We start from the raw sequence: 16,685 nt of genomic DNA on the forward strand, positions 1-16,685 counted from the left end.
CCAGCACAGGAGCGAAAGCGTCCTTGTCTAGTTCCCCTCTGCCTTACTCAGGGTGCAGGTGCCCTATGGGGGCAGCTCTGACTTACCTGCAAGATCATGCAGCCTCTTCTCCACAGCTACCTTCCCTGTAGCCTCCTGCCTCTGAGCCAAGGCAGCAGCGGGCCAGAGCAACAGGGCATTAGCACTCACACTGGGCCCCCCTCTGCAGGGCCGCCCACCCTGCCGGCTGGTGCCCCAGGCTTTGTGAGCGTTGACCCAGCTCCCAGAGACCTAGGGCAGAAGAGACTACCTGGTGCATGGTCTCTTCCACACACAGGTCCCTTCTACAAGGGGCCACTTTGGCTACAACAACAAAAGAGAGGTTTTACAGAGAAGGCTGAAGGAGCCCACAGAACTCTCTACGAGCTGCGGGAGTTCCCCAGATCAGAGCAGCTCAATAACGTCCACCTGCACAGAGTGGGTGGGCTCTCTAGCCAGGTGCTCCAACTTGCCTGCAAGACCTTGAGAAACCCACTGCACCAAAACAAGGGGCAATCAAGATCCATGGGCATTTCTACAGGGGCACCAGGCCTCTCTGCCCAGCACTGCTCCAGCAGAGCACACTTTAGGCACCTGCTCCCAGCTCCTATCAGCCTGTCCAAATCATCCGGCTCACACCGTCTACCCAGGGCCAGCTTCTGCGGAAGGCCACATTTCCAAGACCGGGAGACACAGCTATCCTGTCTCATTGTTATAAGCATTGTTAAAAGTCAAACAAAATGAAAACTCAGAAAAATATCTCTCAAATGAAGCAACAAGAAAAATCCCCAGGAAGTAAACCCTAAGGAAATGAAAATAAGTCACTTGCCTAATAAAGAATTCAAAGAAATGGTCGTAAGGATGCTCATCAAACTAGAGAGGAATTTATAGAGAATTTCACTGAAGAAAAAGTGTAAGAAAAAACTGAGCAGATATGACAAATATGATAATTAATTTTTTCTTTAAAAAGGAAGAGAGAAACACATTAGAAGGATTTACCAGCAGACTAGCTAACACAGAACAGATCAGAGATGTAGGGGAGAGATCAGTGGAAGGTGACCAATCAGAGCAGCAGGAAAAAAAATGAAGATAGTTCGAGGAACCTCTAAGAGAACATCAAGAGCTCAACCAACCATTCACAGTACAGGATCTCAGAATGGATTTCTTCCACTTCCAACACTAAAATTAATGTTGAGTATTTGAACTCTAACAAGTAGTGGAGAACTTAGATTCACAGGGGAATTCTTCTACCCAGCAATTAGCCTATTCTTAGGAAGTGAACTACAGAAAAGAAGTCAAACTAGATTATCTTTTTTAATTCCCTGCTTAAAAAAGCACAAAAAGCATAAAACAAAACCACACAAAGTTCCGGCTGGCATGTTGCATTCTCACTTGGAAGAGATAAGCCAGCCTGTCTGAAAAGTGAGCACCCTACTGAGTCATCATTCTCTGAGTTCCCCTGAGACCGGAGTGGGGACTTTCAATCCATTAAACTAGACTGGTCACGCACACATACATAAGGTGATGGGAAGAAAAACAGATACTCCTGAATTATTCAACACATGTTCACCAAGACAAAATCACTAGAAGAAAAGGAAATAAAAGATTGTCAGATATCAAAGTGAGTGGATTACAGGTATAAATTAGTTAACCTCAAATCAGCAAATTAAGAGAAAACATGGAAATGGCTCGACAGAATCATGGAAAGGGCACTGAAGAATTTTAAAGATTTAATTTCACTTCCTAATGTCTAATTCTGCATGATTTTTTAAAAATCACTTCAAACATAGCTGCCTCAGTTTTCCCATCTATGACATGAGGATGAATTTTCAACAGATTATTTTCACAAAAACTGCATTTTAAAACCATATATATAATTGCTTTAGCTTTCACAAAGCAAAATTCTGTATCAATTAAAAGCACAGTTATTCCAACCCAACAACAGATCTTTCAAATTAGATATGATAAAAGAATACAGTTCATCCACATTCAAGATCTGTATTTACTTAGAAAATCTTCTTACGCATGTGAAGTATAAAATGGAACTTCAATATTCATCATGTCAAAGGATAACAACATGCAATGTCTATTTTTACTTGGAATAAAATTACAATGTTCCTGTCTCGTTTGCAATAGTTCCGTAATCCAATTTCTGCTCTGTCTCTTTTCTTCCTAAGTAGTCTTTTATAAAATACTTGATAATATATATTCTTCTCTAGGCAGCATTTATTACTTTATAATCTGATTAATAGCATATCATTATGCATAAATTTACACTTGCAAAATTTATGTAGTGTGGAGTTGGAACATCATTGGGTAAGAACTGAAGGCTAAATGAGCAGAAACTCTGGCTGATGACAGGTCTTTAAAAACAAATCTATTTATTTGGTTCCAAGAAAGAGTTTGTTGTCTATGAAGACCGCGTGACCATGTCTTCCAACATCATCAACTTTGCATTATGAAAACAGCCTTGCCGCATCTCAGGAGTGCGTGGGGAGCAGACTAACGTAAGACGTCCTCAGGCCCTGTGTCAACAGAAAATGATTTTGCCTCTTTCTCTGAGAAACCGCTGGCAACTGACCCACTTCAACTGCTCTCCCCTCAGTGAGCAGGAGATGTCAAGTTTCGGCCCCCAGACTCTCAGAGATCACTCAGTGTTACCTCACTGACCATCTATTCTCGGATAAGGGGAAAGAAAAACAAAATCCATTTGGCCATTTCCTGCTTTATGCATGAGTCTCCTTCAAAAGGAATAGGTATAGTAACACTGATCTGGAAAAGGAGAAAACTAAGGTACTTGGCTGGCACCTTGAGTCCCTCTGTACAGGACACGGGCGGATCCATCACGTGGCCTCCCAGACCTGCAATACCTCATCTGCTGAGGAGCACAGTGGGCTTGAGTACTCTAGTGTCCCTTCCAGCTTCAAAGTTCTGTGCTTGAACCCTGTTGGGCACTGCTTCTCCATCAGTAAACCAGGGGGCGTGCTGGACATCGAACCCCTCCATTCATTTACCCCCTTTAATACAAAGCCAACTTGTCCCTTGGCCCTAGTAAGGTGTGTAAATAAGATGTTTTTTTCTGTGTTGTCTGACATAATGACAAGCAGAAAGCCCTGCTTTCATGGACTTTCTGGGACATCACCACCTTGGTGAGTACACCCTGTCTCAATGCCCCTCATCCTGATGATCAACAGTCGTGGACGCGAAAAGAGAGGAAGAGAGAGGAGGAGCCGGGGCCATGGAGGCAGAGGGTGCGTTCCCCGAAGGCCACCATTGATAACAGGCAGTGGCATGGACTGTAATTATGACATTCTTGCTACCCAAACCTGAAGCTTTTATGGGGCGTCTGCAATTAACTACTTAAATGCATCGTAACACTTGCTTCTCTGACAGCAACGTATTGATTTTTTCATCATTTTCAAGTCTCCTCCAGCACAAATAAATGTACTACAGTTACAGTTAATGCACTGTGTACATGCATTAAATGCCGGTGTGACGCAATTTATTATTTGGTGACACAGAGAACTGAAGGCTGGCTGCTCAGAATGTAGCGTCACTGACTGATTCAACATCCATATGGAAACTACCATTGTCCTTGGTATTACCATTTCTCTGACTTCTAGAGACCTTTTTTATAGGATACTGAGGCTTGAGAATAGACAGGGGTGCTGGATATAAATCTTTTATATGTGTCAGTGTAAGATAAAATTAAAAATAGTTTCACAGAGGAGATATGGTTTATATTTTCCTACAGGCATCACTGTGGACTCTATGGCAATTTGGTTCAGATGATTTTTTTTTGGTCTATTTAATTTCATTCCCTGCACATATTTAGGGCACATCCATCAAAATATTTTGCATCCTACAGTCTCTCTGATTCCGTTTTTACAAATTATAATGGTGTTGTTTTAATGCCTGACTATAATTAGTACTTTATAAAGCTAAAACACAGATTTAAAAAATGTGAATTCTGAATGCCACTTCTGTGTGCCAACAAGGCCAAGTACAGCCACTGCTAAAGTCACATACCTGCATACAGACCCCACAACAGAGGTCATTACATATTTTACCAGCCAGTCTTGTTTTTCGGTGCATCCAAGATTCGGTACATTCAAGATTAAAGTCAGTGAGGAAAAGCAGTTAATTTTGTTTTGTTAGAAATAATATCATTTTAGTTTTAGCATCTAAGACAGATGCCAGCGTTTCACTCTGAACAGATGGTAATTCCATCTAATAGTGCATCTCTGTATTAGTAAGGTCTGTTGTGTATACAAACAGTAATAAACAGTAGGTAAGAATCAAAATAAATTTTAATTGTTGACATTAAATTCTGGCAGCCACAGTTCTAGGGCTGCGATATTCCTTTTTCAAGTCTGTCAGATTTACGGATGCTACGAAAGCTTTGTAGAAAGTTGCTGGGTCCCAGTTTAATAAAGAAATCTTTATAGGCTGCCAGTGACTGGATTGCACCAGGGTCTCTGTCTTCCTACAGTGAAATATCTCTTCCAGAATGACCCAGAATGGGTAAGACCATCCCTGTGTTGGTCTGCTGGAATTTCTTTTAGAATGCTCCTGATGGACTGATTATTTCATCAAGAAGTTGATATAAAATGTTATGTCCCATTGTCACATTGCAGGGGAAGAAGTGGGCCACAGTATTCTCACACTCGCTTTCATGTCTTCCTAAGGAGGGGCTTCCAGTTCAACTCATGTTATTCTATATGCGAAGCTGGGTATTCCTGAACTTCTCCGAAAGTGACATCACTCCCCTCATCTTGTTGGCTTCACCCAAGTCTGAAGGATTTCCTTGACTATCAGAGCTCTCATCAGCTGCTCTTCCAAAGGCTTTGCCATGGATCAGATGCGCCAACAAGCACCCATTTGGTTCTCAGAGTACCTCCGGGTGTTAGGAATTGCTATTTATTTGGGGAAGCTGCCATGTTTCTCTTAAAAAAAAGGAATCATTAAAAAAAAAGTTTGGCATTCAGGTGACTGTTCAATAACAAACATGCTTTGTGATCCTATTTCTTTAAAAAACGGATGCATTTTTTTTAATCATGAAAAATATATTGCTTCCACCATATGGGACAACCAACGACTCACCAACCGATTTAAGAGGCAGCATATTGAGCTGACCATATGTTACAGTGCTGTTGAATGGCTGAGTGATTCATGCCCGTCACATTCTAGTATATCAATTAAAGCTCCTTGAAGTCTGCATGATTTGTGTCTCTGTTATTAAACCCTGCTAATTCATCCCACTTACACATCTGTTATAAATCTCTGGGAGTGCTGCATGATTCATGGCAATGTGGGAGCATGCTACAGCAAATTCTTCTCCTTGTAATTAACAGTAAATTGTTTTACTGCCATGCAATGAATTTTTCAGTTATATTGCAAATGAACTCCTAAATGTGCGGTTCTTTCCGAAGAACCGACTTATATCATTAGGCAATTAAAAAGTATTGCTTTGAACCAAAAGCTCTTAATCAGGAGAAATACAATTTAAACATTGCTGAAGAGCTGTGGAAATTTGACAGGTTGGTGAAAAGTGTAACAGAAAAGTGTAACATTATTTCTGTTGCCAAAAGAGCCAAACAAACAAGCAAGGACTCTTCCATGTGTTCACGGTGTTGCCGAGGCTAGTGGTTGCCTGCAGCCCTCGGTGGGGTAGGTTTGCAAGGATAGTGTTTGTCTTAGAAGTTACTGAAGTCATCTGTCACTACCAAATTTCTCAGATTGCTTTACACTTCCCTCATTGTAAAGCACTGCCTTTATTCTTGAAATAAACAATTGGATAATTAGCCCAGTGGAATCATCAGAGGGTTCCTGTGCCGCTGGAGTGTTCTTGTCAAAGGTGAAGCAAATCCATTTCAGCTCGCCTGTGTAGCTCTTTGCAGAGGCTCTGACTTCCCCCCCCAACCCCCAGTTTCCTGGCAGCAGCCTCGGATCCACGAGTCCATACATCAAGTCACTAGTTTAACAACAAATGGAATTAAATTCAAAGAAGGGAAACTAATTGAAGGACAGCAACAAAAGTGTTTGGTAATGTGCTTTTTAATATGGCACGCCACATTTGCATGATAATTTTTTTCCTTTTTAGCATGGAGCAGAAAGTGACTAGCTTAATGAGGGATTATTCAAGGAATGAACAAAATGCATTCATAACTAAGAACAAAGATTGTATTATGAAACAAAAAAGAGGCAACCTCAGAGAAGTAACTGGATGATTGGTTTATGCATTATGAATAAAAAAGATAGAAAAATATTTATATTGGTATTCACTAATGACTATATATACAAGATTGTTGTAATTAAAATTATAAATTAACATATTAAGAGTGCTTGTTTAATCACTCTGGGTCCTATTTGCGGTGGAAAGACTTATGTACCTGCATGCAAAACAATATGTGTCTCCAACCCAGTGGCAAGCTGCCTATACATTTTACTCTGGATTCAGAAAAGAAGTTCCATGTGCCACTAATCACTTGCTTGATGGGAGGTGGGCTGGTCTAAGCTCTTGGTGTGGAGGTCAATTGTTGGCAGGCAAAGGAAATGGCACATTGTCCCTCCAGAAATGGATCTCCCAAGGAAATTTCTCTTTCAAAAAAAGGTTTAAAATGTACTTAATTGGCACAAGATGGAAATGCACAAATTTCCTAGATTAAAAGGGTGATTTTACAAGTGTAATAAGGAGTCTAAGAGGGTCCAGTTCATCAGCTCCTTACCCTCCTACCCGCTGAAGAAACTCCAAAGCCACGGAGACCCTGCTGGAAGATTCTGCGATTGGAGAGAGAAGCAGCTGTCACTGGGAGCACCCCTCCCTCCAAGCAGATCCCAGTCTTTGCTGCGGCCTGACAATCAGACAGGGAGCCGTGGAATGTTCTGGATGAAATGCACCAATTCTAAGCATACAGCACATTGAAAAAAAGTATTTAAAGCACAAGAGAGCAAATTACAATTCTCAAAGTTTTTAGTGCAATGGTCAGATACATTTTTACAAGTAAGTTTTTTTTTTACTATTAATAAGAATGAATTCGTGATGTATTGAGCTTTATGATTCACAAGTAATTTCACTTGTTTAACTTTATTTTAGACTCTCCCAATGACTCTGAGGTGTATGTTTTTGATTGCTCTTAGATTTAAGGAAGAAACACATTTCCATGATTTCACGCTGCAAAAAAGCTGAATATGACCTAATTTTTGGTGCTCTTACAAAGTATGCCAGTGTTGCTGGCTTCTTTTGATCCCAACAATGAGCTCATGTGAAGTGCATTTAGATTTTAGAATAAAATTTCCCCACCAATCCACTAGAATTTGTTGGAATAATTCATGCCCTCCCCGTGGCAGTTGTATTAGTAGAAGCAGCACCAAGGAGAAACATACAACTGCCTGTGAAACTCTCAACCTTTCCTATGTCAGAACTGTTGTTCTAGAGAATTGGCTTTTCCATCATTTACTTCTATGACCGAAAATACATAAATTGCATCCAAATGTTTAATCTTGAGAAATTTTAGAAAATAATTCTTATTTACTAAAAATAAGGAGGCAAGAAAGAAATTGGATCTATAATTGGCTGGGTTTTGCTTTGCATTCCAACAAAAACAAGTAAGTTCATGCTCACTGATCTAAACACCCCTGAAATGGTGTATCCGACACTAAATCAAACAGCAACCAAAAATTATTTTTTCATGCAAGTGATTTTATTCTCTGCTTGGCAGATGAAGACTCAGAGCGTTCTGACAAAATATACTAAGTGATTAAGAAATAAATATCTTCCCCGAGGGACACTAAAATAATGTGCCTTCAGATAAGAGAGGATTTCACAAGGGAACAAACACTAATGCAATTTTAATGGAAATTGAGTAGAAGGAATATTTTGGCAAAGCGTGAAGAACCACACACTTCAAAATGACCATTTCATCTCGTCCTGCAGAACTCCTGCCCCAGACATGCCCCTTCGAGAGCTGCCCAGAGGGTCACCCATGACCACAGGCTCCTTTGTGGTTCATTATTCTCTTGTTTTTCCTACAGCATATGCCACAGACAAGATTCTCCTTCTACAGTTCTGTTGATTTGCCTGGTTCTGTTCTCTCTAGGTTCTCTTCCTAACGCTGATCATTTCTCTGTTCACTTTAGTCCTCCTTTCTCCTCAAATACGAGCATTAATCAACATATAAAGTTATTTTGGATTTTTTCTCTGCCCGCACTACTTCATTGTTATCCATGGTTTTAGTCCCTAGATATAGAAAAATGATTGCAAAATCTGCATCATTCTTAGGCATTTGCATTATCTGTTGCTGGTTGATTATATTTGCCATAGATGTGTTTTTATCAAACGATCAAACGTGAACTCATGGGTTTATTTCTCCCACATGTTCTTTCTTCATCCTTCCCATTACACCGAATGGCATCACGACATGGTCCACAATGTTTACTGTCATCTTCAATTCTTCCCTTATCTTCACCTGTGGATTTCTCTTCCTGGACCCCACCGCTCCACCTCCTTTCAACCTTTGCTTTTGTTTATATGATTTGTTCCCTCGTTGCCTCTTAGAAAAGTCTACCAGACTCTATTTACATACTTTATTTTGTTTTAAATATGTTTTATTGATTATGCCATTATAGTTGTCCCAATTTTTCCCCATTTGCTCCCCTCCACCCCAGTATCCACCTGGTACTCCACTTCCCTTAGTTCACGTTTATGGACCATGCATATAATTTCTTTTGCTTCTCCATTTCCCATGCTACTGTTCACGTCCCCCTGTCTATTTTGTACCTGCCAATTATGCTTAATCTCTGCACCTTTCCCCTTGTTCTCCTTCTTCCCCCTCCCAGCTGATAATGTTCCAAATCATCTGAACAAAACCCCAGAAAAAAAAAAAACTAAAGAAAAGAGATAACCAACCTATCAGATGCAGCATTCAAAACACTGGTGATCAGGATGCCCAACGAACTCACTGAGTTTGGCAATGACATAGAGGAAGAAATGAAGGTTACACTAAGCAAACTAAAAAAAAAAAATCTACAGGGAACCATCAGTGACGGGGAGGGAACCAGGGTTCAAATCAACAATTTGGAACATAAGGAAGAAATAAGCATTCAAGCAGAACAGCAAGAAGAAACAAGAATTCAAAAAAGCAAGGATAGTATACAAAGCCTCTGAGACATCCACATACTTTCTATTGATCTATTGTACACACCACTGCCAGAGAAAAGTCTTCATAAACCCCAAGCGTTCATCACTTCAGCACCATGTCTAAGACAATAACCAACGTGTGGTATATGGCAAAAATCTTTACCAATCTTTTATAGTCTATCTCAAATGCTATTTATTCCCAAGCTCCAAAATCCCATGTTCTCTGTTCCTGCAGCTTTCTTTTATCCTTTCTCGCAGGTCCCCTCATGTTAATCCTATCCGTAATATGTCAACACTTTAATGCAACACCACTGAGGCATCTTTGAATGTTTGCATCGCCCACAGTATTTCTAGTAGCAAGCCTTTAATAGATGTTGACTGAAGTAATCACTCACAATAAAATACAGTAACAATATGGTTATGGCACATCATTGCCTGTATATGGCAACAGACAAGTTTGAAATTTGTAGTTTTTGAGCAAAATCCTGAAATGCATATAATTCTGAATGACATACTCCTTACAGAATTGAAAAACCAATGCTTTTAGACTTCAGCCACCTGAGGTTTGTTTTCGTGGTTCTCTCCTTAGTTTTAGCGCTCTCCATTTTCACTTTTATGTTGTAATGATCTTATGAAACTGAAATTGTAAAATAAACTTCCTGGTTTTGATAACATTATAAATTCTGTAACATTTATATTGTGACTGGCAAATAATAATGTTTATTGAGGATTTACTCTGTGCTGGGCACTGCTTTAAATAATTAACATGTATTAATTCTTTTCAATCCTCATAAGAATGCTACAAAACAGGTTTTCTTTATTTATAAATTGGAAAATGAAGGCACAGTAGTAACATAACTAACTCAAGGTCACCCGGGTAGTAGATAGTAGATAGCCAAGTTCAAGCCTTGGCCTTCTGGCTTTTTATTTTATCCCCTCAATATAAGAACAGTATCTTCTTTTACAAAGTCAATTAACTTTCCCATCTCATGGCTTTCAGAGAACATGTCTTCACTTTCTATTTTTCAAGGCTAGAGAGGCAGAGAGGGGAAACAGTGGGCTTAGGTTAGTTCTAGTTCGGTAATCTTCTACTGCACAGACATGGCCTTGAGCCCATTTCCTATAAGTAAAACAAAATTAGCACAGGGCATTTTGGTACACAGGTCTTGGATGCCACAGGAAGTCACTGCAACCAAGGAGGATGATGGCAGTACAGACATTATCCTTGGTGCGGTGCGTTGCATGGATTCTGTTTCATAGACACTCTTCTTGTTTTACTCCTTCCAGCTCCAAGACTTGTCTAGTCTCCAGGGACAGGCATGTTTCCTCTTACTTCCTTTAGTGTGTTTGTGTGGACACAAGAAAGACCAGACCTCACTTACTAGACAGGGGCGGGACTAGCCAAGCTAGACCAGGCGCAGGAGGTGTGTGTAGGAGACACCGAGGAATGTAGCCTGAAGGAGCAGACACTCGGGTGGAAGCCTCGTTACCGAAAACCTTGTTGCAAGTGATGCCATGACGAAGATGAATGAGACTGGGGACAGCCCCCAAGGCAGTAGAATAAGAATGTTAAGTCAGAGCCATGGGGAAATGATTCAGATCAATATAAGAAATCACCTTTTCAAAGAGGTCCCTAAACATGGTATGGGTTTGCCTGAGAAGTAGGAACTGCCTCACCACTAAAGGTATCGAGACTGTTGGACAAACACTTGGGAGAGATGTTACAAAGAATATATCATTAGCTGGATGGTCACACTAGGTGACTTTTAAATTCTTGCAACCCTGAGAAACCATGATTTCAGTTCTGCTGTCGGGCGGGGGTCCTGTATCTTCCACGCCACCCCAGGGCAATCTTCGACAAGACAAGCTTGTCTTGTTTCTGTTTTTCCCTTCCCCAGCCCACAGGACAGATTTCTCTTTTAATTTTGATTCTCTCATCCTGAACCATTTATACAAATCATGTCATTTTTCCTAAAGGAGACACAGAGTCTTTCTCCATTACCCATATATACTAACCTCCTACTGAGGCATACAAAATAAACACATATGTGGTCTTATCAGAGAATGGCATTTTGAACAAGCTACGTGTTCCATGTATGCAAACATCTGAAACACATGTACATTAAACATGGATAGGTTATAGATGAAATATATAAACACACAGAGTCCAGTCACAGAGATAATAAAACATAATATCTTGGGATTTGGGAGTCATCCTCATGGATGGGAAATTTCAAGAAACAAAATTACAGATGAGATCATCTGAGCCCAACACATTTTTTTTAGAATGAAAACAAAACAGAGCAACAGACCATGGAATTGGACCCGAAGACAGTAAGAGGGACTAGGGACTATTTTAAAGCTAAATATGTCTGTACACTGTCATTCATAGGAGTCTTTTAACTTCACATATGGACATTTCCTTAAAGAGTACCGGGAAACCCAGCCTTGGTAGACTGCTGATCGAAAAAGTGATTAGAAAATATACTAAATGCTAAGTAACTAGGTTATCTAGGTAATAATACACATAATCATGTCTGTATTGAATCCGGTTTGTTCTATGTGAAGCAAGCAATAATTTATACAAGCCGTTTCCTACTGTTACCATAATTGATGATAAGCCTTTTCTGTAAATTTTGTAAACTTGGGAGGTTCTTATTAATAATAAATTAATTAATAAGTGTGTACTGACTATTCAATAAAAACAAAATATAACAGCAGGGCAACGCCATAATTTCCAGATGTCTGCCTTTCATCCCCTAAGGTAAGTGACCCAACCCCACAGAAAAGGTTAAGACTGAGGAATGAGATATTCTGCACCCCCATAAGAAACTTCCTCAATACTTCTAACAATTGTAAGGGCACCACTGGGACCCAGGATGATGGCTGAGCCCTGGACTTACTCTGCATCTTATTATACTTATTATGATACCGCTGCAACTCAGGACTCCTAGGTGCCTCTTAAACTTATGTTTATTATTTTATTTAAAAACATGAAGGTAAATAGCAGTGAAGATTCATGAGGGAGCAGGAGAGAACAAAAAAAGATAAATATTAAGTCCCAACTAGACAAGGCATTGGGCTTTATAGGTGTTGGTTTATAAATACACAATGTATTTTTCACGTCCATTAAAACTGGCTTACCTGCTGCTAATGTCCGTCCGGCTCCCGAAGCGCTGGCTACACAACCAATGGAATTGCAGAGAGAAACAGTGAAGTTGTAGATTCTGTAAGGTTTCAGGCCACTTACAACATAGGACATTTGCTGGGGTTTGGCTGTGGCCAACACCTTCAAGGCAAAGAACAAAACAAAGCAAGTCAGATTGTAGGTAATCAGTGTGAAAAATATAACCCTGGCAGTCAAAGTTCCATGAATTTCAACAGAAAGAATCAGTGCCAATCGCTCTCAGGAAAAGGGACGTTTTCGAGTGTGAAGAGTCCCGACAAGCTAGGGTTTAATTGATAATTGTACAACCACACTGTTTTATGAGGTAATAATCCAGTTCCTGAGTGGATAAACGAGGAAACCAAGTTATTGCCTCATAAAGCAGCGTGGTGATATGGTTATTGTCACCAATGGTAGAGATAAAGATGGTGACATATCATTGTTAACATGAAAAGCCCAATTAAAACCACAGGGCTTGGTCAAAACTAACCCAATGCAGTGATGCCCACATGCTACTTGATGGGGTCATACAGAGAGCTGTCACTTTGGTTAATCGACCCCATCATTGTTATGTAAAAAAAAAAAGAAGAAAGAAAGAAAAAAGTAAACACATTACTGAGCATCCACATGAGGTCAATTCTCAATTATCTTTCTTATGCAAATAAGCATATGTAGATTAGATCAAACAGTAATTTTTTTGAAATATTATCTTTATCACACAATTTCAGATAAAAATAGTAGATTTGAGCAAAGGAGACTGAGAGGAACACCCTAGTCTGTAAACAAGTAATGAAATAACCAACAAAGAGGGTGGGTCCCATCATTAAAACTAGAATTGATCAAAGTGCCCACATACATTTGCTGAGTCTGTAGCTACAAAGGCTACTGGAAATGATATCCAGAGAAAAGTCACTAAAGTAGAAAGTTAACACCAAGCATATGTAAGGAAAAAAAAATGATTTCTTCTAAGGAATCAAAAAAATCTCTTATAAATGCAAATAAATTTTATAAATATAAAAACTGTAAAGGTAAGTAATGTCAGAGGAATTTTCTGGATGTTCTCCCCTTAGATATAAAATAAAACTCATTTGGAATATTTACATGGGTCTTGACTTGAAAATTCATCACCTCAGTGAGCAGTTTCAGAAAGCAGGGTAATTGGAATATAAATTATATTGTTTACATAACAGTTTTCAGAAATAAAGGTGATTTTAAAGTTTCTAAACTTCTGGGGATAATTTAAAACTGTGGTACCATTTCATTGCAATTACATTTAGAAATCAGGAAAGCATCAAACACTGAGTTCTTAATCCTTTAACTCTCTAATTATACATGGTTATTAAGGAATTAAAGATATAAACTTTGCTGCTTTTCCCAGGTGACTTAAATTTTCTTTAAAAATACAACTTCAAAATGGGTAAAACTTAATGTTTCTATAAAAATTCATCCATTTAAAACCCCAGTGGAATTAACACAGCTTCTTTAGAAAAAAAATTGTTTTTAGGACAAAGTATATTAAGGTGCTTCTTATTTAATGTCTGATGCTCAGAGGACAGCATAGTCCACATCTGGGAATGCTGCTCTGACCAAGGTCCTGAGTCGAGCGGGATGCCACAGGCTGTGAGTGCCCCCCTCCCCGGCACCACTTGGAAGGAAGCTACTGCAGACCGAGGTTGTGCTGCGAGCAGACTGGCACCTTGGGACAGAAAGCCTAGCAGGCCCTATGCTACTACAGGTGACATAGTGGGAGGAGATGCTCTGGGACACTTACAGCAAGCCCCCAATCAGAGAGTCATGAGGCAGATCCCTAGGAGGTAGAGCAAGGGCCTATCACTGGATGGAAAGGACACAGCGCTTGCTAGAGCTCCTAGCGTGCTCTCAGGCCTCCGTGCAAGCAGAGGACCTGCCTAGGGAATGTTCAGTGGCCGTGCATCCAAGGCTACTCCTCATGAGTTAGGTTCCATGGGACATGCCAAGTCTTAAGGTCAGGTGGACCAGACAGAAATTCATCCTACAATCAAAGTGGGTACCTGGAAATGGACCTACACAAAGCCAGAAGGTACATGTTACGCAAGTAGGAAGTCCAGCCCCTAAGCCATCGTTCTGGGGGTTGACCTCAGCTAGCACCTGTCACTCCTACGAAGTCTCTTTAAAGCTGAAAGAGCAGAAAATGGGGTTTGCTTCACAAATGGGTTGTCTGAGAATGTGGCTGCTGGTCAAATATGGGTTACGGCTGCTCTGTGGCCACCTTAGGATGGTCCTAAAGACCAGCAGTAAAAAGAGACCCTCTCCATGGGCAGGACCTCAGGCAGTGCCCCTGGTCACCCCTTTGAGTGAAAAGGGGAGGATCCCAATGTTGAATACACCTGGGCTTAGCTGTATTAGTCATGGACATCAAAGAAAGCAGACTGAACAATGAGGAACCAGGGAGTCTGGGGAAGAGGAATTTGGGTGGATTAATGGAGGAAGGGTGGAATGTGAAGTTGTTTTTGTCACATCTGTCCCCTTCAAAGAGCATCTCCCTCAGTAGAGGTGTTAAACAGCCAAGTATACAGCATGGTCTGTCCACTTGACACTGGCCACACTCTGCCATTGGCCACCCTCATGTTGATCAAATGGGCTAATGGAGAACCTTGGCACAACCATAGGCTCACATGAGCCTCTCATCCTCTGAGTTTGTTTGTTTGCACACGTCTATTAAATGAGTTAGTGCATGTGCACAAGAAGGCCACAGCGACTGTGAGCAATGATTGTTATTCCAATTACTGCTAGCTGGACAAGGAATTACTACTGCACGATAGATCAACATCTGCCCCAAAGCTTGAATATCATAATCTTGCGTATAAGCTGTGATAAATTCCATTCCCCAGATCTTCCCTAAGGAAATAGAAATATGGAAAATGCACATTTAAAATGTTCTTATTCATGTTGTTTATATTTCTAAAATAATTAATACAACATAAATATCAATTTATTGTGCATTGGTTAGAAACATTATTGTAGTTGCTTAGCTACTGAAAGTCAGCCTCTTGCATCATTTTTAAGGATATATATTAAGTGGAAAAGGTAAATTGTATAAAAAATTTTACCAGCTTAGTTTTAATATATGCTTGCATTGGAAAAATATTAGTTACATATAAAGAAGAGCTTTGTACATATCACATTACAAAAGGAAACAGATGCCCCATTTAAGCAATGTATAAGGGAGAATTCTGCAACTGTAATCTGCAAACTCAGGAAATGTCAAAATGAAGACATAATTCGATTCTGAAAATAACAATACCTGTGAGAACGACTCCGGAGTAGACCGTTGAGGTGACTGTTCAGAAATCATACTGATGTCGTACCTCGCAACCTGTCCTCGAATAACGTCATCTGCTGGCTTCTCCCAGGACACTTTGAGAGAGGACGGTGAGAGGGGGAACACTGACGGAGGGGTCATGAACACAGGCTCTGCCGATGACAGTAACAACGGCAAAACAATGAACACTTACGGGTCTTTCTGACTGACTCCACCCATTTATTCGAGTTTCTGAAATATCCCATATTTTACCTAATATTCTGATTTTTAAAAATCAAAGAATATACTGCTGCATATAAGAACTATTCTTTTTTATGTTACCTGCAAGGGCGGTCTCCAATTTCATACGAGCATCAAAGATGTTTCCCATTTACAAGATAAAAATTATCTAGTAATTTGTTCATAATGATAACTGGTAGATAATTGGGTGGGAAACCATAAGTCTTATAAAGTATTTGGAAAAAAAGCAAGTAACAAAACAGACTATGTTTCAGTTCACAAAGTTCAAAACCATGCATCCTGACATATTGGATTTCTTATATGGAACAGCATTCACTGGGCCAAACTAGTGTACCTGGGAGAATATTCTTCTTCAGAATGAACTAAGTCTAAAATCTTCTAACTAACCCCAAAGTAATTTTTTAAGGTTTCAATAAATCTTGACTGGAATGTGCAGGGTATATCTACACATACACATTCTCCCCTTGCCATCCTTGAGATCTTAATATAGATTTTAAATGTGCTAACCAAAAGTGCATTATCCAAAGACCTCATCGCACTTTCATTAGCCAGTGACCCATAAGATTATGAGGGTCCGGTGTTGTAGCTTCACCTATTACTTTTCATTTCTGACCTTGATTTTCCCCTTCCAGAATGCCATGGCTCATCACTTGTGCTATCGTGGTGCTATTATTTGTCCAAGATGGCTGGCGATCGTTAAGAGATGCTCCAGCACAATGCACATTTTATTCATGAAATGATTCCCTTGGACATCAACCTACAGTTACCCTTACCCTCCACAGTTCTGGCAGGTCCAAGTTAAATCAGGACTTGCAGTTCTG

General features: G+C 40.0%; 1 protein-coding gene across 1 annotated transcript in view; it reads right to left on the minus strand.

Moving 5' to 3' along the window:
* USH2A (usherin) overlaps positions 1-16,685 on the minus strand; it is a 505,359-nt gene that overhangs the window by 354,188 nt on the left and 134,486 nt on the right. Inside the window, exons 18-19 of the mRNA XM_053667304.1 lie at positions 15,607-15,776; positions 12,302-12,446 (exon numbers count right to left, since the gene is read on the minus strand). Coding sequence (XP_053523279.1) covers positions 12,302-12,446; positions 15,607-15,776 — 315 coding nt within the window. The remainder of the gene's footprint in view (positions 1-12,301; positions 12,447-15,606; positions 15,777-16,685) is intronic.

The sequence above is a fragment of the Artibeus jamaicensis genome, unplaced genomic scaffold, assembly GCF_021234435.1.
Source record: "Artibeus jamaicensis isolate MK-2021 breed Jamaican fruit bat unplaced genomic scaffold, CSHL_Jam_final contig_467, whole genome shotgun sequence".
Classification (NCBI taxonomy): Eukaryota; Metazoa; Chordata; class Mammalia; order Chiroptera; family Phyllostomidae; genus Artibeus; species Artibeus jamaicensis.